Consider the following 24,417-nt stretch of genomic DNA (forward strand, 5'->3'; position numbering starts at 1 on the left):
GGTTTCTATGATTTCTATGTACTGGGATACAGTGAAAAGTATTGTTTGATTTATTATTGTCACATGTACTGGGATACAGTGAAAAGTATTGTTTGATTTATTATTGTCACATGTACTGGGATACAGTGAAAAGTATTGTTTGATTTATTATTGTCACATGTATTGGGATACAGTGAAAAGTATTGTTTGATTTATTATTGTCACATGTACCGGGATACAGTGAAAAGTATTGTTTCTAGTGCGCTATACAGACAAAGCATACTATTCACAAAATACATAGGGGAGAAGGAAAGGAGAGGGTGCAGAGTGTAGTGTTACAGTCATAGCTAGGGTGTAGAGAAAGATCAACTTAATATAAGGTAGGTCCATTCAAAAGTCTGACAGCAGCAGGGAAGAAGCTGTTCTTGGGTCGGTTGGTACGTGACCTCAGACTTTTGTATCTTTTTCCAGACGGAAGAAGGTGGAAGAGAGAATGTTCAGGGTGCGTGGGGGTCTTTGATTATGCTGGCTGCTTTTCCCGAGGCAGCGGGAAGTGGAGACAGAGTCAATGGATGGGAGGCTGATTTGCGTGATGGACTGGGCTACATTCACGACCCTTTGTAGTTCCTTGCGGTCTTGGGCAGAACAGGAGCCAGACCAAACTGTGATACAACCAGAAAGAATGCTTTCTATGGTGCATCTGTAAAAGTTGGTGAGAGTCGTAGCGGACATGGCAAATTTCCTTAGCCTCCTGAGAAAGTAGAGGCATTGGTGGGCTTTCTTAACTATAGTGTCGGCGTGGAGGGGGATCAGAACAGGTTGTTGCTTCATATGTGAATGGAATCATGGGTTGGGTACTCCGCAGAAGGCGGCCATTTGTCTAGTTCTCTGTAAGGGCTAGTCCCGCTCCCCCACCTTTTCCTCCCGTAGCCCCACAATTCTTTTCTCTTCAAATGACTCTCCAATTCCCATTGTGAAAGCCTCGGTTGAATCTGCCTCCACTACACTCTCAGGCAGCGCATTCCATTCGCGATCCTTCCACCAATGGGAACAGTCTCTCCCTATCGACTCTGTCCCAGAATCCCTCATGATTTTGAGCACCTTGATTGAATCTCCTCTCCACCTCCTCTTCTCCGAGGAGAACGGTCCCAGATTCTCCAATCATCCACAAAGCTGAAGACCCTCAACCCTGGTAACATCCTCATGAACCTGCCCTCCAAAGCTTTCCCATCCTTCATGTGTGGTATCTGGATGTAAGGAGGACATCATGGAGACCACTAAAAGATGGAGTAGGTTACGTGAGCGTGCAAGGTCCTGGCAAATCAAGCACTAGGTGGGAAAGTGTGAAAAGGGCGGCACGGTGGCACAGCGGTTAGCACTGCTGCCTCACAGCACCAGGGACGCGGGTTCGATTCCCGGCTTGGGTCACGGTCTGTGCGGAGTTTGCACATTCTCCTCCATGCCATGGTAAATTGCCACTTAAGGTCCAAAGATGTGCTAGTTAGGTGGATTGGCCATGCTAAATTGCCCCTTAATGTCCAAAGATGTGCGGGTTAGATGGATTGGCCATGCAAAATTGTCCCTTAGTGTCCAAAGGTGTGCAGGTTAGGTGGATTGGCCATGCTAAATTTCCCCTTAGTGTCCAAAGATGTGTGAGTTAGAAGGATTGGCCATGCTAAATTGTCCCTTCGTGTCCCACGATGTGTGGGTTAGGTGGATTGGCCATGGTAAATTGTGACTTAGTGTCCATTTAGGACGGAGATGAGGAGACATTTCTTCACCCAAAGAGTGGTGAGCCTGTGGAATTCATTACCACAGGAAGTAGTTGATGCCAAAACATTGAATGTATTCAAGAGGCGGCTGGATATAGCACTTGGGGCGAATGGGATCAAAGGTTATGGGGAGAAAGCAGGATTAGGCTATTGAGTTGGATGATCAGCCATGATGGTGATGAATGGCGGAGCAGGCTCGAAGGGCCGAATGGCCTCCTCCTGCTCCTATCTTCTATGTTTCTATGCTGCAGTTTCCTCCCGCAGTCCGAAAGACGTGCTGGTTAGACGCTAAATTCTCCCTCAGTGAAACCGAACAGGTGCCGGAGTGTGGCGACTGGGGGATTTTCACATTAACTTCATTGCGGTGTTAATGTAAGCCGACTTGTGGCACTAATAAATAAACTTGAAACTTAGTATTGGTCTCCTTGTTTAAGAAAAGTTGTAAATGTGTCGGAGAAGGTTTATTTTTTATTAGTGTCACACGTTCCAGACACCAGCCTGGTCCACCATGTCAACCCTGGACGGATCCGAGGGAACCCCGGGGTTCTGTAGGAGCCAGTCGGGGAGTCTTGTGTTTGTGAATAAGATGTGTTTTCTGCACAAAGAACGATAGTCGCCATGGTCACCACATCTGAGATTAGCTTCCGAATTCCACACTCGATTAATTAATTCAATTTAAATTCCTCTGATTGCCGTGGTGGGGTTTGAACCCACATCCTCAGGGCACGATTCTGCTCCTCAGGCTCGTGGGTCATTGGAGGAACAGAATCCCGACAGTGCAGAAGGAGGCCATTCGACCCATCCGACAACAACATCATCCAGGCCCTATCCCCGTAACCCCCATGTATTTACCCTGCCAATCCCCCTGACACCAAGGAGCAATTTAGCATGGTTAATCCACCTAACCCGCAAGTCTTTTGGACACTAAGGGGCAATTTAGCGTGGCCAATCCACCTAACCTGCACATCTTTGGACACTAAGGGGCAATTTAGCGTGGCCAATCCACCTAACCTGCACATCTTTGGACTCTAAGGGGCAATTTAGCACGGCCAATCCACCTAACCTGCACATCTTTGGACTCTAAGGGGCAATTTAGCGTGGCCAATCCACCCAACCTGCACATCTTTGGACACTAAGGGGCAATTTAGCATGGCCAATCCACCTAACCTGCACATCTTTGGACATTAAGGGGCAATTTAGCATGGCCAATCCACCTAACCTGCACATCTTTGGACACTAAGGGGCAATTTAGCATGGCCAATCCACCTAACCTGCACATCTTTGGACACTAAGGGGCAATTTACCGTGGCCAATCCACCCAACCTGCACATCTTTGGACACTAAGGGGCAATTTAGCATGGCCAATCCACCTCACCTGCACATCTTTGGACACTATGGGGCAATTTAGCATGGCCAATCCACCTAACCTACACATCTTTGGACACCGAGGGGCAATTTAGCATGGCCAATCCACCTAACCTACACATCTTTGGACACCGAGGGGCAATTTAGCATGGACAATCCACCCAACCTGCACATCTTTGGACTCTAAGGGGCAATTTTGCATGGCCAATCCACCTAACCTGCACATCTTTGGACACCGAGGGGCAATTTAGCATGGCCAATCCACCCAACCCACACATCTTTGGACACTAAGGGGCAATTTAACATGGCCAATCCACCCAATGTGCACATCTTTGGACACTAAGGGGCAATTTAGCATGGCCAATTCACTCAACCTGCACATCTTTGGACACCGAGGGGCAATTTAGCATGGCCAATCCACCCAACCCACACATCTTTGGACACTAAGGGGCAATTTACATGGCCAATCCACCCAATGTGCACATCTTTGGACACTAAGGGGCAATTTAGCATGGCCAATCCACCTAACCTGCACATCTTTGGACACTAAGGGCCAATTTAGCATGGCCAATCCACCTAACCTGCACATCTTTGGAACGTGGGATAAAACTGGAGCACCCGGAGGAAACCCACGCAGACACGGGGGAGAACATGCAAACTCCACACAGGCAGCGACCCTAGGCCGGGGATGAAAGCTGGGTCCTTGGCGCCGTGAGTCGGCGGTGCTAACCGCTGGCTGAATCCGGTTACCTCTTGGAGTGGGGTCGGATTTGTCAAAACCCAGCTGGGATGCAACGTAACTGATTTCGGGGCTCTGTGTGTGTGAGAGTTATGCGATGTTCTTGCCTGTACAGGTTGAATGCCATCCAGGGAAGGTGTAATTAAGGAGTTCAGGCTGCACCAACTGGAGATGTCACCACACCCTCGAGTGAGCAATGCTTAAGGATCTGTTTGATTGTCGGATCTTCCTCTCTCGCTTTGTGTCTCTTTTTTTCCATCGGAGACTGTTCCGCCCTGAAACTGAGTTCGAACCTGTCTGACAGGTTTCGTCTCAAACTCCGATCTCCCCCTCCCTCTACCACCTCCGTCCCCAGCAGGAAGCTGGTGTCTTTTTCTTTGTGATTCCAGCAAAAAAGAAATAGTTCTCTCACTTCAGACGGGGCGCAATCCTGAAACGGCCCACGGCAGGTAAGAATCTCTTTGCTCCCCCTTTAGCCTGTGGCAGCCACAGGTCAACAAGGGTTTGGGGGGGGGGGTGTGTCTGTCAAAGTAAAAAGTTAGCCTCTGAGGCTGGGATGATCATAGAATCCCTACAGTGCAGAAGGAGGGCATTCGGCCCATCGAGTCTGTACCGACCACAATCCCACCCAGGCCCTATCCCCATGCATTTACCCTAGCTAGTCCCCATGACACTAGGGTCAATTTTAGCATGGCCAATCCGCCTAACCCGCACATCTTTGGGCTGTGGAAGGGAATCGGAGCACCCGGAGGAAACCCACGCAGACACGGGGAGAATGTGCAAACTCCACACAGACAGTGACCCGAGCCGGGAATCGAACCCGGGTCCCTGGCGCTGTGAGGCAGCAGTGCTAACCCACTGTCTTACCGTGCCGCCCCCTAATGATCCCATCTGTCGGAGGAACGTGAGATCCAGGAGCTAGGGAGGCCATTCTGCCCCCTTACACCATCCTCACCCTCGAGGTTTATTTCAAAAGTTTATTGAATAGCGTTGCAAGTAGGCTCACCTTAACGCCGCAATGAAGTTATTGTGAAAATCCCCTAGTCGTCACACTCTTGATTGGGTTACACTGAGGGAGAATTTAGCACCGAACCAATACATTTTTCGGACTGTGGGAGGAAACCGGAGCACCCAGAGGAAACCCACGCAGACACGGGGAGAAGGTGCAGACTCCACACAGCCGGGAATCAAACTCGGGTCCCTGGCGCTGTGAGGCGCTGTAACCACTGCGCCACTGTGCCTGTCCTCGACTCGCCGCTCTCCTGTTACCCCTCCTCCACTCCCTCATCGATCGGGAATCTGTCTAACCCGGCCTAGGATGTGTCCGACAACTCACCTCCCCCCACTGACCCCTGGGGGAGAGAGAATGCCACAGACTAACCACTGTCTGAAGGAAGAAAATTCCTCCCCATCTCCACGTGGGGATTATTTCGAAGCTGTGTCCCCAGTTCTAGTAACCCAAGAATTCTGCGGTTCTCTGCTGAGCAGTTGATGGAGTATTTGCAAAGTTAGCTCTGGGGGGGTTCCTGTGAGGCCGTAGATATTTCTCCAACTCTCCTGCTTAGATCTGATTGCCAATAACTGATGTTTTAATTTGATTTGATTTGATTTATTATTGTCACATATTGGGATACAGTGAAAAGTATTGTTTGATTTATTATTGTCACATGTACTGGGATACAGTGAAAAGTATTGTTTGATTTATTATTGTCACATGTATTGGGATACAGTGAAAAGTATTGTTTCTTGCGCGCTATACAGACAAAGCATACCGTTCATAGAGAAGGAAAGGAGAGAGTGCAGAATGTAGTGTTACAATCATAGCTAGGGTGCAGAGAAAGATCAACTTAATGCAAGGAAGGTCCATTCAAAAGTCTGACAGCAGCAGGGAAGAAGCTGTTCTTGAGTCGGTTGGTACGTGTCCTCAGACTTTTGTATTTTTTTCCCGATGGAAGAAGGTGGAAAAGAGAATGTCCGGGGTGCGTGGGGTCCTTGATTATGCTGGCTGCTTTTCCCGAGGCAGCGGGAAGTGTAGACAGAGTCAATGGATGGGAGGCTGGTTTGCGTGATGGACTGGGCTACATTTATGACCTTTTGTAGTTCCTTGCGGTCTTGGGCAGAGCAGGAGCCAGACCAAGCTGTGATACAACCAGAAAGAATGCTCTCTGTGGTGCATCTGTAAAAGTTGGTGAGAGTCGTAGCTGACATGCCAAATTTCCTTAGTTTCCTGAGAAAGTTGAGGCATTGGTGGGCTTTCTTAACTATAGTGTCGGCATGGGGGGGCCAGGACATGTACCCCAACCCGCTCCGGATTTAACACCTTCCCAGGCTGACGTTATTCCCGCAACTGGGAAGCTCAGGAGATTGCGACGCCACTCTTTGCATGTCCCGGAGTGAAGGTGAGAAATCCCAGGAAGGTGGGGGCGGGGGGTGGGGGGGATTTTTCGACCGTGCTCTCCCCAGGACCGGAGAATCCCGTCCGAGGTCAACGGACCTTCGTGTGTCCTGCCCGCTACGATTCCCGTGGGAAAATTCCGCCCCTGCTTTCCACTGATTCCCATTCCTTCGAACTCCCGCCTCAAATCCTGGGTTCCCTCCTCCTGACATTTGGGAAGCAGTTAGGTGAGCACTTGAGATACTAAAACGTACAAGGCTACGGATCAAATGTTGGAAAATGGATAGGTGCCCAGCACAGGCTCGATGGGCCAAAGGGCCTCTTTCTGTGCTGTAATACTCTACAACTCGAAGGGACATTCCCACCATATATTGCCAGGCACTGACCATCTCCAACAAGGGACTTAACCATCACCCCTTGACGTTCAATGGCATTCCCATCGCTGAATCCCCCCCACTGTCAACATCCTGGGGGTTCCCATTGACCAGAAACTGAGCTGGACCCAGCCGTATAAATAGTGTGGCTACCAGAGCAGGTCAGAGGCTGGGAATCCTGCGGAGAGTAACTCACCTCCTGACTCCCCCCAAAGCCTGTCATAGAAATCATAGAAATCATAGAAACCCTACAGTGCAGAAGGAGGCCATTCGGCCCATCGAGTCTGCACCGACCACAATCCCACGCAGGCCCTACCCCCACATATTTACCCGCTAATCCACACATCCCAGGACTCTAAGGGGCAATTTTTAACCTGGCCAATCAACCTAACCCGCACATCTTTGGACTGTGGGAGGAAACCGGAGCACCCGGAGGAAACCCACGCAGACACGAGGAGAATGTGCAAACTCCACATAGACAGTGACCCGAGCCGGGAATCAAACCCGGGACCCTGGAGCTGTGAAGCAACAGTGCTAACCACTGTGCTACCGTGCCGCCCGTCTACAAGGCACAAGTCAGGATTGGGAGGGGAACTTGCAGGTGGTGATGTTCCCCATGTGTCTGCTGCCCTTGTCCTTCTAGATGGTAGAGGTCAGGGGTTTGGAAGGTGCTGTCTAAGGATGAGTTGCTGCAGTGCATCTTGTAGATGGTCCACACTGCTGCTACTGAGCGTCGGTGGTGGAGGGAGTGGGTGTTTGTGGATGGGGTGCCAATCAAGCGGGGCTGCTTTGTCCTGGATGGTGTCGAGCTTCTTGAGTGTTGTTGGAGCCGCACCCATCCAGGCAAGTGGGGAGTATTCCATCACACTCCTGCCTTGTGCCTTGTAGATGGTGGACAGACTTTGGGGAAACAGAAGGTTCCTTAGACAGCACCTTCCAAATCCACGACCTCTACCATCTAGAAGGACAAGGGCAGCAGACACATGGGGAACACCACCACCTGCAAGTTCCCCTCCGAGCCACTCACCATCCTGACTTGGAAATATATCGGCTGTTCCTTCAGTGTCGCTGGGTCAAAATCCTGGAACTCCCTCCCGAACAGCACTGTGGGTGCACCTACACCACACGGACTGACTGATGTCCAATAACAATCCTGGAACTCCCTCCCGAACAGCACTGTGGGTGTACCTACACCACACGGACTGACTGATGTCCAATAACAATCCTGGAACTCCCTCCCTAACAGCACTGTGGGTGTACCTACACCACACGGACTGACTGATGTCCAATAACAATCCTGGAACACCCTCCCTAACAGCACTGTGGGTGTACCTACACCACACGGACTGACTGATGTCCAATAACAATCCTGGAACTCCCTCCCTAACAGCACTGTGGGTGTACCTACACCACACGGACTGACTGATGTCCAATAACAATCCTGGAACTCCCTCCCTAACAGCACTGTGGGTGTACCTACACCACACGGACTGACTGATGTCCAATAACAATCCTGGAACTCCCTCCCTAACAGCACTGTGGATGTACCTACACCACACGGACTGACTGATGTCCAATAACAATCCTGGAACTTCCTCCCTAACAGCACTGTGGGTGTACCTACACCACAGGGACTGCAGCGGGTTCAAGATAGCAACTCACCCACTACCTTCTCAAGGGGCAATTAGAGATGGGCAATAAATGCTGGGCCCAGCCAGCGAGGCCCATGTCCTGGGAATGATTCGAACAAAGCACTTGGCAACGGGAAGATGGTTCACTTCCTCAGGGACCTGGAGTTGGGTGAAACGGGGAATGAGCGGGGAGGCGATGGCCGAGTGGTATTATCACTCGACTTTTAATCCAGAAACTCAGCTAATGTTCTGGGGACCCGGGTTCGAATCGCGCCACGGCAGATGGTGGAATTTGAATTCAATAAAAAATATCTGGAATTAAGAATCTACTGATGACCATGAAACCATTGTCGGAAAAACCCATCTGGTTCCCTTTCGGGAAGGAAATCTGCCATCCTTACCCGGTCTGGCCGACATGTGACTCCAGAGCCACAGCAATATGGTTGACTCTCAACTGCCCTCGAGCAACTAGGGATGGGCAATAAATGCTGGCCCAGCCAGCGACGCCCGTGTCCCAGGAATTAATTTAAAAAATGAATCATAGAATCATAGAAAGCCGACAGTGCAGAAGGAGGCCATTCGGCCCATCAAGTCTGCACCAACCACAATCCCACCCAGGCTCTATCCCCGTAACTCCTCATATTTAAGCCTCTAATCAGCCTGACACTAAGGGGCAATTTAGCATGGCCAATCCCCCTAACCTGCACATCTTTGGACACTAAGGGGCAATTTAGCATGGCCAATCCCCCTAACCTGCACATCTTTGGACACTAAGGGACAATTTAGCATGGCCAATCCCCCTAACCTGCACATCTTTGGACACTAAGGGGCAATTTAGCATGGCCAATCCCCCTAACCTACACATCTTTGGACACTAAGGGACAATTTAGCATGGCCAATCCCCCTAACCTGCACATCTTTGGACACTAAGGAGCAATTTAGCATGGACAATCCCCCTAACCTGCACATCTTTGGACACTAAGGGGCAATTTAGCATGGCCAATCCACCTAACCTACACATCTTTGGACACTAAGGGGCAATTTAGCATGGCCAATCCACCTAACCTGCACATCTTTGGGACACTAAGGGGCAATTTAGCATGGCCAATCCACCTAACCCGCACATCTTTGAACACTAAGGGGCAATTTAGCATGGCCAATCCACCTAACCCGCACATCTTTGGACACTAAGAGGCAATTTAGCATGGCCAATCCACCTAACCTGCACATCTTTGAACACTAAGGGGCAATTTAGCATGGCCAATCCACCTAACCCGCACATCTTTGGACACTAAGAGGCAATTTAGCATGGCCAATCCACCTAACCTGCACATCTTTGAACACTAAGGGGCAATTTAGCATGGCCAATCCACCTAACCCGCACATCTTTGGACACTAAGGGTCAATTTAGCATGGCCAATCCACCTAACCTGCACATCTTTGGACACTAAGGGACAATTTAGCATGGCCAATCCACCTAACCCACACATCTTTGGACTGTGGGAAGAAACCGGGGCACCCGGAGGAAACCCACGCAGACACGGGGAGAATGCGCAGACTCCACACAGACAGTGACCCGAGCCGGGAATCGAACCCGGGTCCCTGGCGCTGTGAGGCAGCAGTGCTAACCCACTGTGCCACCGTGCTCGGAAAAGGGGTGATGTTTGGCTTTTGCGGGGATGTGTCGTTGGGTGAAACGGTGGATGAATTTGGATTTGGTTCCGTTCGCAGGATCCAGCAGCTCCGGAAAGCTGAGACGGAACTCCTGGAAGATGCAACGGGAAGTGTTGCCTCTGTGCCTCGCTCTCGTCCTGACCTCCCTCCTCCCCGGACACGCCGCCTCTCCGAATTGTACAGCCGATCATCTGGAATTCCAATCTGTGTTTGAAAGCGGCTTCAGCCAACTGAGCGGGGATGCTGGATCGCTGGAGCCCTTGTACGATATGGTGAACCGGTACCTGGATGCCGTCCAGCCCAACCCCTTTCCAACAGGTTTTCAAATCTTCACAACTCCTCTGTCTTCATTTGATTTGATTTATTATTGTCACATGTACTGGGACACAGTGAAAACTATTGTTTCTTGCACACTATACAGAGAAAGCATACCATTCATAGAGAAGGAAAGGAGAGAGTGCAGAATGTAGTGTTACAGTCATAGCTAGGGTGCAGAGAAAGATCAACTTAGTGCGAGGTAGGTCCATTCAAATGTCTGACAGCAGCAGGGAAGAAGCTGCTCTTGAGTCGGTCGGTACGTGACCTCAGACTTTTATATCTTTTTCCCGACGGAAGAAGGTGGAAGAGAGAATGTCCGGGGTGTGTGGGGTCCTTGATTATGCTGGCTGCTTTTCCCGAGGCAGCAGGAAGTGTAGACGGAGTCAGTGGATGGGAGGCTGGTTTGCGTGATGGACTGGGCTACATTCACGCCCTCTTATAGTTTCTTGTGGCCTTGGGCAGAGCAGGAGCCCATACCAAGCTGTGATACAACCAGAAAGAATGCTTTCTATGGTGCATCTGTAAAAGTTGGTGAGAGTCGTAGCTGACATGCCAAATTCCTTAGTCTTCTGAGAAAGTAGGGAGGGCTTTCTTAACTATAGTGTCGGCATGGGAGGGACCAGGACAGGTTGTTGGTGATCTGGACACCTAAAAACCTGAAGCTCTCGACCCTTTCCACTTCATCCCCATTGATGTAGACAGGGGCATGTTCTCCTTGACACTTCCTGAAGTCAATGACTATCTCCTTTGTTTTGTTGACATTGAGGGAGAGATTATTGTTGCCGCACCAGTTCACCAGATTCTCTATCTCATTCCTGTACTCTGTCTCGTCATTGTTTGAGATCCGACCCACTACGGTGGTGTCGTCAGCAAACTTGAAAATCGAGTTGGAGGGGAATTTGGCCGCACAGTCATAGGTGTATAAGGAGTATAGTAGGGGGCTGAGAACACAGCCTTGTGGGGCACCGGTGTTGAGGATGATCGTGGAGGAGGTGTCATTACCTATCCTTACTGATTGCGGTCATAGAATCCTACAGTGCAGAAGGAGGCCATTTGGCCCATCGAGTCTACACTGACCACAATCCCACCCGTAACCCCATGAATTTACCCTTGCTAGTCCACTGACACTAGGGTCAATTTAACACGGTCAATGCATCTAACCCGCACATCTTCAGACTGTGGGAGGAAACCGGAGCACCCGGAGGAAACCCACACAGACATGGTGAGAACGCGCAGACTCCACACAGACAGTGACCCAAGGCGGGAATCGAACCCGGGTCCCTGGCGCTGTGAGACAGCAGTGCTAACCCACTGCTGCCGGGTCTATGGGTTAGGAAGTTCAGGATCCAGTCGCAGAGGGAGGAACCGAGCCCTGGACCATGGAGTTTGGAGATGGGTTTTGGAGGGATAATGGTGTTGAAGGCTGAGCAGGAGTCTGACATAGGTGTCCTTGTTATCTAGGTGTTCCAGGGTTGAGTGCAGGGCCAGGGAGATGGCGTCTGCTGTGGACCTGTTGCGGCGGTAGGCGAATTAATTCGCGCCATGACTGAGCTTTCGAAGCACTTCATAATAACTACTATTATATGCACATTGTTTCAGGCATCAGTGAGGCGTTTCATGGATTTTATTAACAGTATCAAACACTCCCAGGACAGGTACAGCACGGGGTTAGATACAGAGTAAAGCTTCCTCTACACTGTCCCCCATCAAACACTCCCAGGACAGGTACAGCACGGGATCAGATACAGAGTAAAGCTCCCTCTACACTGTCCCCGTGAAACACTCCCAAGACAGGTACAGCACGGGGTTAGATACAGAGTAAAACTCCCTCTACACTGTCCCCCCATCAAACAGTCCCAGGACAGGTACAGCACGGCGTTAGATACAGAGTAAAGCTCCCTCTGCACTGTCCCCATCAAACACTCCCAGGACAGGTACAGCACGGGGTTAGATACAGAGTAAAGTTCCCTCTACACTGTCCCTCATCAAACACTCCCAGGACAGGTACAGCACGGGGTTAGATACAGAGTAAATCTCCCTCTACACTGCCCCATCAAACACTCCCAGGACAGGTGCAGCACGGGGTTAGATACAGAGTAAAGCTCCCTCTGCACTGTCCCCATCAAACACTCCCAGGACAGGTACAGCACAGGGTTAGATACAGAGTAAAGCTCCCTCTACACTGTCCTCCATCAAACACTCCCAGGACAGGTACAGCACAGGGTTAGATACAGAGTAAAGCTCTCTCTACACAGTTCCCCATCAAACACTCCCAGGACAGGTACAGCACGGGGTTAGATACAGAGTAAAGCTCCCTCTACACTGTCCCCCATCAAACACTCCCAGGACAGGTACAGCACGGGGTTCGATACAGAGTAAAGCTCCCTCTACACTGTCCCCATCAAACACTCCCAGGACAGGTACAGCACGGGGTTAGATACAGAGTAAAGTTCCCTCTACACTGTCCCTCATCAAACACTCCCAGGACAGGTACAGCACGGGGTTAGATACAGAGTAAATCTCCCTCTACACTGCCCCATCAAACACTCCCAGGACAGGTGCAGCACGGGGTTAGATACAGAGTAAAGCTCCCTCTACACTGTCCCCATCAAACACTCCCAGGACAGGTACAGCACAGGGTTAGATACAGAGTAAGCTCCCTCTACACTGTCCCCATCAAACAGTCCCAGGACAGGTACAGCACAGGGTTAGATACAGAGTAAAGCTCCCTCTACACTGTCCCCATCAAACACTCCCAGGACAGGTACAGCACAGGGTTAGATACAGAGTAAATCTCCCTTGACACTGACCCCCATCAAACACTCCCAGGACAGGTGCAGCACAGGGTTAGATACAGAGTAAAGCTCCCTCTGCACTGTCCTCCATCAAACACTCCCAGGACAGGTACAGCACGGGGTTAGATACTGAGTAAAGCTCCCTCTACACTGTCCCCGTGAAACACTCCCAGAACAGGTACAGCATGGGGTTAGATACAGAGTAAAGCTCTCTCTACACTGTTCCCCATCAAACACTCCCAGGACAGGTACAGCACGGGGTTAGATACAGAGTAAAGCTCCCTCTACACTGTCCCCCATCAAACACTCCCAGGACAAGTACAGCACGGGGTAGATACAGAGTAAAGCTCCCTTGAGACTGACCCCCATCAAACACTCCCAGGGCAGGTGCAGCACAGTGTTAGATACAGAGTAAAGCTCCCTCTACACTGTCCTCCATCAAACACTCCCAGGACAGATACAGCACGGGGTTAGATACAGAGTAAAGCTCTCTCTACACAGTTCCCCATCAAACACTCCCGGGACAGGTACAGCACGGGGTTAGATACAGAGTAAAGCTCCCTCTACACTGTCCCCCATCAAACACTCCCAGGACAGGTACAGCACGGGGTTAGATACAGAGTAAAGCTCCCTCTACACTGTCCCCCATCAAACACTCCCAGGACATGTACAGCACGGGGTAGATACAGAGTAAAGCTCCCTCTACACTGTCCCCCCATCAAACACTCCCAGGACAGGTACAGCACGGGGTTAGATACAGAGTAAAGCTCCCTCTACACTGTCCCCATCAAACACTCCCAGGACAGGTACAGCACGGGGTTAGATACAGAGTAAAGCTCCCTCTACACTTTCCCCATCAAACACACCCAGGACAGGTACAGCACGGGGTTCAACACAGAGTAAAGCTCCGTCTACACTGTCCCCCATCAAACACTCCCAGGACAGGTACAGCACGGGGTTCGACACAGAGTAAAGCTCCCTCTACACTGTCCCCCATCAAACACTCCCAGGACAGGTACAGCACGGCGTTAGATACAGAGTAAAGCTCCCTCTACACTGTCCCTATCAAACACTCCCAGGACGGTTACAGCACGGGGTTCGACACAGAGTAAAGCTCCCTCTACACTGTCCCCCATCAAACACTCCCAGGACAGGTACAGCACGGGGTTAGATACAGAGTAAAGCTCCCTCTACACTGTCCCCATCAAACACTCCCAGGACAGGTACAGCACAGGGTTAGATACAGAGTAAGCTCCCTCTACACTGTCCCCATCAAACAGTCCCAGGACAGGTACAGCACAGGGTTAGATACAGAGTAAAGCTCCCTCTACACTGTCCCCATCAAACACTCCCAGGACAGGTACAGCACAGGGTTAGATACAGAGTAAATCTCCCTTGACACTGACCCCCATCAAACACTCCCAGGACAGGTGCAGCACAGGGTTAGATACAGAGTAAAGCTCCCTCTGCACTGTCCTCCATCAAACACTCCCAGGACAGGTACAGCACGGGGTTAGATACTGAGTAAAGCTCCCTCTACACTGTCCCCGTGAAACACTCCCAGAACAGGTACAGCATGGGGTTAGATACAGAGTAAAGCTCTCTCTACACTGTTCCCCATCAAACACTCCCAGGACAGGTACAGCACGGGGTTAGATACAGAGTAAAGCTCCCTCTACACTGTCCCCCATCAAACACTCCCAGGACAAGTACAGCACGGGGTAGATACAGAGTAAAGCTCCCTTGAGACTGACCCCCATCAAACACTCCCAGGGCAGGTGCAGCACAGTGTTAGATACAGAGTAAAGCTCCCTCTACACTGTCCTCCATCAAACACTCCCAGGACAGATACAGCACGGGGTTAGATACAGAGTAAAGCTCTCTCTACACAGTTCCCCATCAAACACTCCCGGGACAGGTACAGCACGGGGTTAGATACAGAGTAAAGCTCCCTCTACACTGTCCCCCATCAAACACTCCCAGGACAGGTACAGCACGGGGTTAGATACAGAGTAAAGCTCCCTCTACACTGTCCCCCATCAAACACTCCCAGGACATGTACAGCACGGGGTAGATACAGAGTAAAGCTCCCTCTACACTGTCCCCCCATCAAACACTCCCAGGACAGGTACAGCACGGGGTTAGATACAGAGTAAAGCTCCCTCTACACTGTCCCCATCAAACACTCCCAGGACAGGTACAGCACGGGGTTAGATACAGAGTAAAGCTCCCTCTACACTTTCCCCATCAAACACACCCAGGACAGGTACAGCACGGGGTTCAACACAGAGTAAAGCTCCGTCTACACTGTCCCCCATCAAACACTCCCAGGACAGGTACAGCACGGGGTTCGACACAGAGTAAAGCTCCCTCTACACTGTCCCCCATCAAACACTCCCAGGACAGGTACAGCACGGCGTTAGATACAGAGTAAAGCTCCCTCTACACTGTCCCTATCAAACACTCCCAGGACGGTTACAGCACGGGGTTCGACACAGAGTAAAGCTCCCTCTACACTGTCCCCCATCAAACACTCCCAGGACAGGTACAGCACGGGGTTAGATACAGAGTAAAGCTCCCTCTACACTGTCCCCATCAAACACTCCCAGGCCAGGTACAGCACGGCGTTAGATACAGAGTAAAGCTCCCTCTACACTGTCCCCATCAAACACTCCCAGGATAGGTACAGCACAGGGTTAGAAGCAGAGTAAAGCTCCCTCTACACTGTCCCCCATCAAACACTCCCAGGACAGCTACAGCACAGGGTTAGATACAGAGTAAAGCTCCCTCTACACTGTCCCCATCAAACACTCCCAGGATAGATACAGCACGGGGTTAGATACAGAGTAAAGCTCCCTCTACACTGTCCCCCATCAAACACTCCCAGGTCAGGGATAGCACAGGGATAGATATAGAGTAAAGCTCTCTCTACACTGTCCCCAAACACTCCCAGGACAGGTACAGCACGGGGTTAGATACAGAGTAAAGCTCCCTCTACACTGTCCCCATCAAACACTCCCAGGACAGGTACAGCACGGTGTTAGATACAGAGTAAAGCTCCCTCTACACTGTCCCCATCAAACACTCCCAGGACAGGTACAGCACGGGGTTAGATACAGAGTAAAGCTCCCTCTACACTGTTCCCCCATCAAACAGTCCCAGGACAGAGATCTTTGGATTTACATTTTGCTTGTGAATGAATCTCTGCATCTTTTATCTTTGACACAAATTATGTTCTAACTGTTGTTACGGTTGATCAACCTGTGGTTGGAGTGAATTATTTTTACTTTTCTCATTCCTTTTTCCCAGATATTGTTGAGCAACTGTTGAAGGAACGATCGGTTGAGCCACTTAAGGTCAGTGTCGAGTCCATTCACACAGCACAACGTTTCCCTCTTGCTATCTGTCCATTAACAGAATGGCATTGTTGATTATTTCCTTCTTAATGAGTGGCAGTAATTTCCCAACCCCTCGGTTTGTGTCTCATCGAATTCCCTATGAACGACCCCTGGGCGGACCCGGTGAACTCGAAGGGTTAGTTTATTGCGCACAATCAAATACTCCGACAACCTCCCACATCGTGCGGGGAAATCTAGAATGGGGGCGGGTGGGGGCACCATTTCAGTGCACTCCCATTGAAATCGGAGGGCAAGGCGGCACAAGTGTTTCGCACTGCTGCCTCATGGCGGCAGGGACCCAGGTTCGATTCCCGGCTTGGGTCACTGTCTGTCTCCCCGTGTCTGCGTGGGTTTCCTCCGGGTGCTCCGGTTTCCTCCCAAAGTCCGGAAGACGTGCCGATTAGGTGCTAAATTCTCCCTCAGTGTACTCGGAGTGTGGCGACTGGGGGATTTTCACAGTAACTTCATTGCGGTGTTAATGTAAGCCGACTTGTCATACTAATAAATAAACTTAAAATCTAGATTTTAAATTTTTGGGTATGGGGAGATATTTTTTAATCTTTCTAATTCATTTGTGAGACACGGGTGTCACTGGCTGGGCCAGCATTTATTGCCCATCCCTACTTGCCCTTGTTCAGAGGGCAGTTGAGAGTCAACCACATTGCTGTGGCTCTGGAGTCACCTGTAGGCCAGACCGGGTAAGGACGGCAGATTTCCTTCCCTAAAGGGCATTAATGAACCAGTTGGGTATTTCCGACAATCCACAATGGTTTCATGGTCATCAATAGATTCTTAACTCAAACAAACAAAGAACATTAACTGATTAATAGCCTGGCGATAATACCACCAGGCCATTGCTTCCCCTGATTGAAGGTATGCTTCAGCTACTCAAAGCCCTGGTTTAGGCTCAACTCAAGCCCTGGTTTAGGCCCAACTGGTAGCAGTTGTGGGCGCCACATCTTAGGAGCCCTGATTTAGGCCTCCGCCCAAGACACTGATGTACCTTTGAGGTGTTTGAACAGAGGAAGTTGAATTTAATTGAGTTCAAATTCCACCATCTGCTGTGATGGGATTTGAACCCGTGTCTCTCCCCCTGCCCCACATTAACCTGAACCTCTGGGATTTTAACCCGTGTCTCTCCCCCCCTCCCCCCCCCCGCGGCATTGACCTGGGCCTCTGTGTCACCAGTCCAGTGACAATACCACAACGCCACCATCTCCCCTTGTTAAAAGTCTCTCGTGTGGCACTTTATGAAGTGTCTTCTGGAAGTCCATACAAGTACCATTATCAGACATTCCCTCCCTCACTGAGTTTGAAACTTCCCCAAAAACATTCCTCAGGTTCCTCCGGCATGACTCAGCCTCCCTCTCTCAAATCAGCTGAACATTTCCAAAGCTTTAACCACGTCATCTTTTAATTACCGACTTCCTCCAATAGATATTTCCACATAACAACAGCCATTGCTCCCCACTTCCTGTGGGTGCATTGTGGGTAAGAAGATGAGTCCGTGGGGAAGGCCCGTTCTCCTTCTGAGACATGGAGGAAGAACAGGAACAAAGAAACCTGGAAAATAGGCGCAGGAGCTGTAAAATGTGGATAAATGTGAGGTGATCCACTTCAGTAGCAGGAAGGGGAGAGGTGATGGCTCAGTGGTATTAGCCCCAGACCTGTTAATCTAGAAACTCAGCTAATGTTCTGGGGACCCGGGTTCAAATCCCGCCACGGCCAATGTGGAATTTGAATTCAATAAAAAATATTTGGAATTAAGAATATGTCGATTGTCGGAAAAACCCACCTGGGCCACTAATGTCTTTTCGGGAAGGAAATCTGCCGTCCTTACCCTGGTCTGGCCTACGTGCGACTCCAGATTTTTTTTATTCATTCGTGGGACATGGGCGTCGCTGGCTGGGCCCAGCATTTATTGCCCATCCCTAGTTGCCCCTTGAGAAGGTGGTGGTGAGCCGCCATCTTGAATCGCTGCAGTCCACGTGCTGTGGGTTGACCCACAATGCCGTTAGGGAGGGAATTCCAGGATTTTGACCCAGCGACAGTGAAGGAACAGCCGATATATTTTCAAGTCGGGATGGTGAGTGGCTCGGAGGGGAACTTGCAGGTGGTGGTGTTGCCCATGTGTCTGCTGCCCTTGTCCTTCTAGATGGTAGAGGTTGTGGGTTTGGAAGGTGCTGTCTAAGGATGAAACCATTGTCGATTGTCGGAAAAACCCATCCGGTTCCCTTTAGGGAAGGAAATCTGCCGTCCTTACCCGGTCTGGCCTACATGTGACTCCAAAGCCACAGCAATGTGGTTGACTCTCAACTGCCCTCGGGCAACTAGGGATGGGCAATAAATGCTGGCCCAGCCAGCGACGCCCATGTCCCATGATATAGGTTCGTCCACATCCTGTTGTGCATGGACTCAAAGCCAATGGGCGCACAGTAAGATCCCACTCGTGAATTAGCGAGGGGTAAATGTCAGTCGATAGAGAACGGGCAATGTTGGCATTGTGTTGGCTCTGTACCCTCACTCTTCTCTCTCCCTCTCTCTCTTTCTCCCCCCCCCCCCCGGCTCCAGGTGGTGAAGTATGAGGCGGGTTACCTCGTCTCCCTCATCATTGGGGCACTGTTCTTTATCTTCATGCCCCTGGTGGGGCTTTTCTTCTGCTGCTGTCGGTGCTGCAACAAGTGCGGGGGGCAGGTGAAGGAGCGCACAGACTCGACGGACTGTCGGCGGAACACCCTCGCCTTGTTTCTGCTGATGACGACCATCATTATACTGTGAGTGTGCCCGGACCAGGCGGGGGAAGGGGGGGGGGGGGGAATATGCCGGCATTCACTGATCAGATTGGTAGACGTAGGGTTAATGAATGCCCTGGAGGAGGGTGCTTCAGTTTGGACGATAGTTGCTGCCCGGTTGGTGAGAATATCGGCAAGTCCATGGGTGAACTGGCATTGATTTTCTTAAAAACTCAAGAACCGCTGCAAAAAGTCACGTCCTGTCAACGTTTTTCACCTTCCACTCATCAGAGCAGGTTCTCCAAAATCTGAAAGGGGACAATTTTTAAAACATGAGGAGGGAATGCTGATTAGTCGTCACAATCAACCAATCAGCATCCCCTTATCATACAGCATACATTCCTTTTGAGGTTTGGTATTCTTGCAAATTTGCTCTGATGAGTGCAGGGTGGAAAGCTTCAACTGGATGTGTCTTTTTCAGCAATACTCAAATTCCATGCTGCCAAGAGACTATTTTTTTTTCATTAGTTTTTTTCTGGAATGTGGGTGTCGCTGGCCGGGCCCAGCATTTATTGCCCATCCCTAATTGCCCCTTGAGAAGGTGGTGGGTCAGCCACCATCTTGAACCCGCTGCAGTCCATGAGGTGTAGGTACACCCACAGTGCTGTTAGGGAGGGAGTTCCAGGATTTTGACCCAGCGACAGTGAAGGAACGGCCGATATATTTCCAAGTCAGGATGGTGAGTGGCTCGGAGGGGAACTTGCAGGTGGTGGTGTTCCCCATGTATCTGCTGCCCTTGTCCTCCTAGATGGGAGAGGTTGTGGGTTTGGAAGGTGCTGTCTAAGGATGAGTTGCTGCAGTGCATCTTGTAGATGGTACACACTGCTGCTACTGAGCGTCGGTGGTGGAGGGAGTGAGTGTTTGTGGATGGGGTGCCAATCAAGCGGGGCTGCTTTGTCCTGGATGATGTCGAGCTTCTTGAGTGTTGTTGGAGCCGCACCCATCCAGGCAAGTGGGGAGTATTCCATCACACTCCTGACTTGTGCCTTGTAGATGGTGGACAGGCTTTGGGGGAGTCAGGAGGTGAGTTACTCTCCGCAGGATTCCCAGCCTCTGACCTGCTCTGGTAGTCACAGTATTTATATGGCTGGGTCCAGCTCAGTTTCTGGTCAATGGAAACCCCCAGGATGTTGACAGTGGGTGGTACAGTGGCACAACAGTTCACACTGCCGCCTCACAGCGCCAGGGACCTAGGTTCGATTTCAACCTTGGGTGACTGACTGTGTGGAGTTTCCCCGTGTCAGCGTGGGTTTCCTCCGGGTGCTCCGGTTTCCTCCCACACTCCAAAGATGTGCGGGTTCGATGGATTGGCCATGCTAAATTGTCCCTTAGTGTCCAAAGATGTGCAGGTTAGGTGGATTGGCCGTGCTAAATTGCCCCTTAGTATCCAAAGATGTGCAGGTTAGATGGATTGGCCATGCTAAATTGTCCCTTAGTGTCCAAAGATGTGCAGGTTAGGTGGATTGGCCATGCTAAATTGTCTCTGAGTGTCCAAAGATGTGCAGGTTAGTTGGATTAGCCATGCTAAATTGTCCCTCAGTGTCCAAAGATGTGCAGGTTAGGTGGATTGGCCATGCTAAATTGCCCCTTAGTGTCCAAAGATGTGCAGGTTAGGTGGATTGGCCATGCTAAATTGCCCCTTAGTGTCCAAAGATGTGCGGGTTAGGTGGATTGGCCATGCTAAATTGTCCCTTAGTGTCCAAAGATGTGCAGGTTAGGCGGATTGGCCATGCTAAATTGCCCCTTAGTGTATAAAGATGTGCGGGTTAGGCGGATTGGCCATGCTAAATTGCCCCTTAGTGTCCAAAGATGTGCAGGTTAGGTGGATTGGCCATGCTAAATTGCCCCTTAGTGTATAAAGATGTGCGGGTTAGGTGGATTGGCCATGCTAAATTGTCCCTTAGTGTCCAAAGATGTGCAGGTTAGGCGGATTGGCCATGCTAAATTGCCCCTTAGTGTATAAAGATGTGCGGGTTAGGCGGATTGGCCATGCTAAATTGCCCCTTAGTGTCCAAAGATGTTTAGGTTAGGGGTAAATACATGAGGGAAAGGGCCTGGGTAAGATGTCTGTCAGAGAGTCGGTGGAGACTCGATGGGCCGAGTGGCCTCCTTCTGCACTGCGGGAATTCTATGATTCAGCGAAAGTAATGCCATTGAATGTCCAGGGGAGATGGTTGGATTCTCTCTCAGTGGAGAGATTGGAAGGTAGCTGGGGTTGGTGAATTGGCAGTGTTTGGGCTGGTAAGGAATTGGGCAAGGGGTGTGCAGGAGGCTAGACCAGTTGATGGCTAAACTGGCACAAGTATGGTGATATGGGCATTAATTCCAATCATTGTATCTTGAGGAGAATGAGTCTGATGTTAGCCTGGAACTGAAAACAGATTGATTTCCAGAGGCTATCAAGCGAAGTCACAGACCCTCCCAGTTCCTCCCTGCACCTCTGCCCAGTGTCCCAGGCGTCCCCATTCATACTCTCTTTTTAAGTCTGTCAAGCGAACAAAATGCAGAACCAATCAACACCACAAATAAACGGGGGGAAGCTCATGAGAGGAACACTAAAGATGGACAACAGCAAAACTGACAGAATCCTGAGAGGCCTGGATAGAGTGGACGTGGGGAAGATGTTTCCATGAGTCGGAGAGACTCGGATCCGAGGGGCACAGCCTCAGAGTAAAGGGACGACCCTTTAGAACCGAGATGAGGAGGAATTTCTTCAGCCAGAGGGTTTGGTGAATCTGTGGAATTCATTGCCACAGAGGAGGCCGGGTCATTGAGTGTGTTTAAGACCGAGGTAGATAGGTTCTTGATTGGTAACGGGGGGGGGGAGGTCAAAGGTTACTGGGAAAAGGCGGGAGAATGGGCTTGAGAAACGTATTAGCCGCGATCGAATGGTGGAGCAGACTTGCTGGGCCGAATGGCCTAATTCTGCTCCTATATCTTATGTTAACGGGAATTTACTGCGGACAAATTAAGGGATCAATAATGTACCCAATCACATCAGTCACGGAAGGCTGTCACGCATGTTGGGGGACACTGCAAGTTCCCTCCACTCCGGCCCCGAAATTCGCTGCAAAAGTGGGGCAGACGGTTAGATCAGACCCCCAACCCCACCTCAACGCCCCCCTCCTCCCCAACCTGTCCCCATATCGAAGGTGGATCAATCTCCAATCTGACAACGCAATAGCGCGCAAAACGTAAACGGCCATTTTAGCCACAGTCGGACGCCATTAATAAGATGTTGACCCGTGGGTGAGGGTGGGAGGTGGGGGGGAGAGATGGTGGGCCAGTGGGTTGGAACATGGCTGGCTTTGCCGGTGCGGCCTGGCTCGGTGAGTTATGGCAGCCTGGCGCGCGGGCGAGGGGCAGGCACCGCGCGGGTGACGGAGGGCGGGCAGGAGGGTGGCACACTGTGCCCGTCTCACCGATGCTCTCTGCCAATCGACATCTAGGGCGGGTGTCGCCTGCGCCTTCACGGCCAATCAGAAAGTGACGGATGCCATGGAGCCAAGTCTGGCCGCCATTAAAGACACGCTTGTCAACGCAACATCGTACGTGGACAATATTGTGAAGGTGAGAGTCTTCGATTATTCGCAAATCACCTCCTCAGTTTCCGGTTTAGAATGCAAAGGATCTCATTCCTCAGTCCATAACCTCCGTGTTAGAAGAATTCACATCCTCAAATCCAAAGATGTGCAGGTTAGGTGGATTGGCCATGCTAAATTGCCCCTTCGTATCAGGAGATGAGTAGGGTAAATGCATGGGGTTGCGGGGATAGAGCCTGGGTGGGATTGTGGTTGGTGCAGACTTGATGGGCTGAATGGCCTCCTTCTGCACTGTAGGGATTCTATGATTCTATGAACCTCATAGAAACAGAAACATAGAAACTAGAAGCAGGAGGAGGCCATTCGGCCCTTCGAGCCTGCTCCGCCATTCATTATGATCATTGGCTGATCATCAAATTCAATATCCTGATCCCCCCCTTCCCCCCATATCCCTCGATCCCTTTAGCCCCAAGAGCGAAATCTAATTCCTTCTTGAAATCACACAACGATTTTGGCCTCAACTTCTTTCTGTGGGAGTGAATTCCACACATTCACCACCCTCTGGGTGAAGAAATTTCTCCTCACCTCAGTCCTAAAAGGGTTTACCCCTTATCCTTATCCAGTGGGTTAGCACTACTGCCTCACCGCTCCAGGGACCCGGGTTCAATTCCCGGCTTGGGTCACTGTCTGTGTGGAGTCTGCACGTTCTCCCCGTGTCTGCGTGGGTTTCCTCCGGGTGCTCCGGGTTTCCTCCCAAAGTCCGAAAGACGTGTTGGTTAGGTGCTAAATTCTCCCTCAGTGTAACCCGAACAGGAGTGTGGCAACTGGGGGATTTTCACAGTTACTTCATCGCGGTGTTAATGTACGCCAATTTGTGACATTAATAAATAAACTTTAAAAAACAAACTATGTCCCCTAGTTCTGGACTCCCCCCACCATCGGGAACATTCTTTCTGAATCTACCCTGTCTAACCCTGTTAGAATTTTATAAGTTTCTATGAGATCCCCTCTCACTCTTGTAAACCCCAGTGAATATAATCCTAACCGACTTAGTCTCTCCTCATATGACAGACCTGCCATCCCAGGAATCAGCCTGGTAAACCTTCGCTGCACTCCCTCTATAGCAAGGACATCCTTCCTCAGATAAGGAGACCAAAACTGCACACAGTACTCCAGGTGTGGCCTCACCAATGCCCTGTACAGTTGTAGCAAAACATCCCTATCCCTATACTCAAATCCTCTCGCTATGAAGGCCAACATACCATTTGCCAACCAGTCATACAGCTGTGCGGGCATGCCACACCAATCCCCAAATCCCATAGTCCCTGGAGAGACCAAAGATCTATCATGTTGTACATTCCCCGAGCAGCAGACCCTGTCCCTGTCCAGCCCTTGCTGAAACCTGTATGTCTCGGTGGGATCACCGCTCCTTCTTCTAAACGCCAGAGCGTGAGGCTCAATGTTCTTCGCCTTTCGACATCGGACAACCCTCTCATTCCAAGGACCAATCCAACAACCACTGCTAACCCCTCATCCCTGCGTCACATTTCCTCAACATTTTCCACACCTCTGGCCAATCAACCCAGTTTTTAAAAGTCTCCATTCAGTTTTTGTAATGTTGTCGAATGTTCCTTTGAATTTAA

The 24,417-nt window shown here is 50.6% G+C and overlaps 1 protein-coding gene across 1 annotated transcript in view; it reads left to right on the forward strand.

Annotated features, from left to right (window-relative positions):
• Window positions 1-9,934: 9,934 nt before the first annotated feature.
• LOC144488315 (prominin-2-like) overlaps window positions 9,935-24,417 on the forward strand; it is a gene marked incomplete at its 3' end in the record, with an annotated part of 30,437 nt that continues 15,954 nt past the window's right edge. Inside the window, exons 1-4 of the mRNA XM_078206362.1 lie at window positions 9,935-10,247; window positions 16,352-16,398; window positions 19,012-19,214; window positions 22,682-22,802. Of these exons, the coding sequence (XP_078062488.1) occupies window positions 9,935-10,247; window positions 16,352-16,398; window positions 19,012-19,214; window positions 22,682-22,802 (684 nt within the window). The remainder of the gene's footprint in view (window positions 10,248-16,351; window positions 16,399-19,011; window positions 19,215-22,681; window positions 22,803-24,417) is intronic.

Source organism: Mustelus asterias, unplaced genomic scaffold (assembly GCF_964213995.1).
Source record: "Mustelus asterias unplaced genomic scaffold, sMusAst1.hap1.1 HAP1_SCAFFOLD_1457, whole genome shotgun sequence".
NCBI classification, from domain to species: Eukaryota; Metazoa; Chordata; class Chondrichthyes; order Carcharhiniformes; family Triakidae; genus Mustelus; species Mustelus asterias.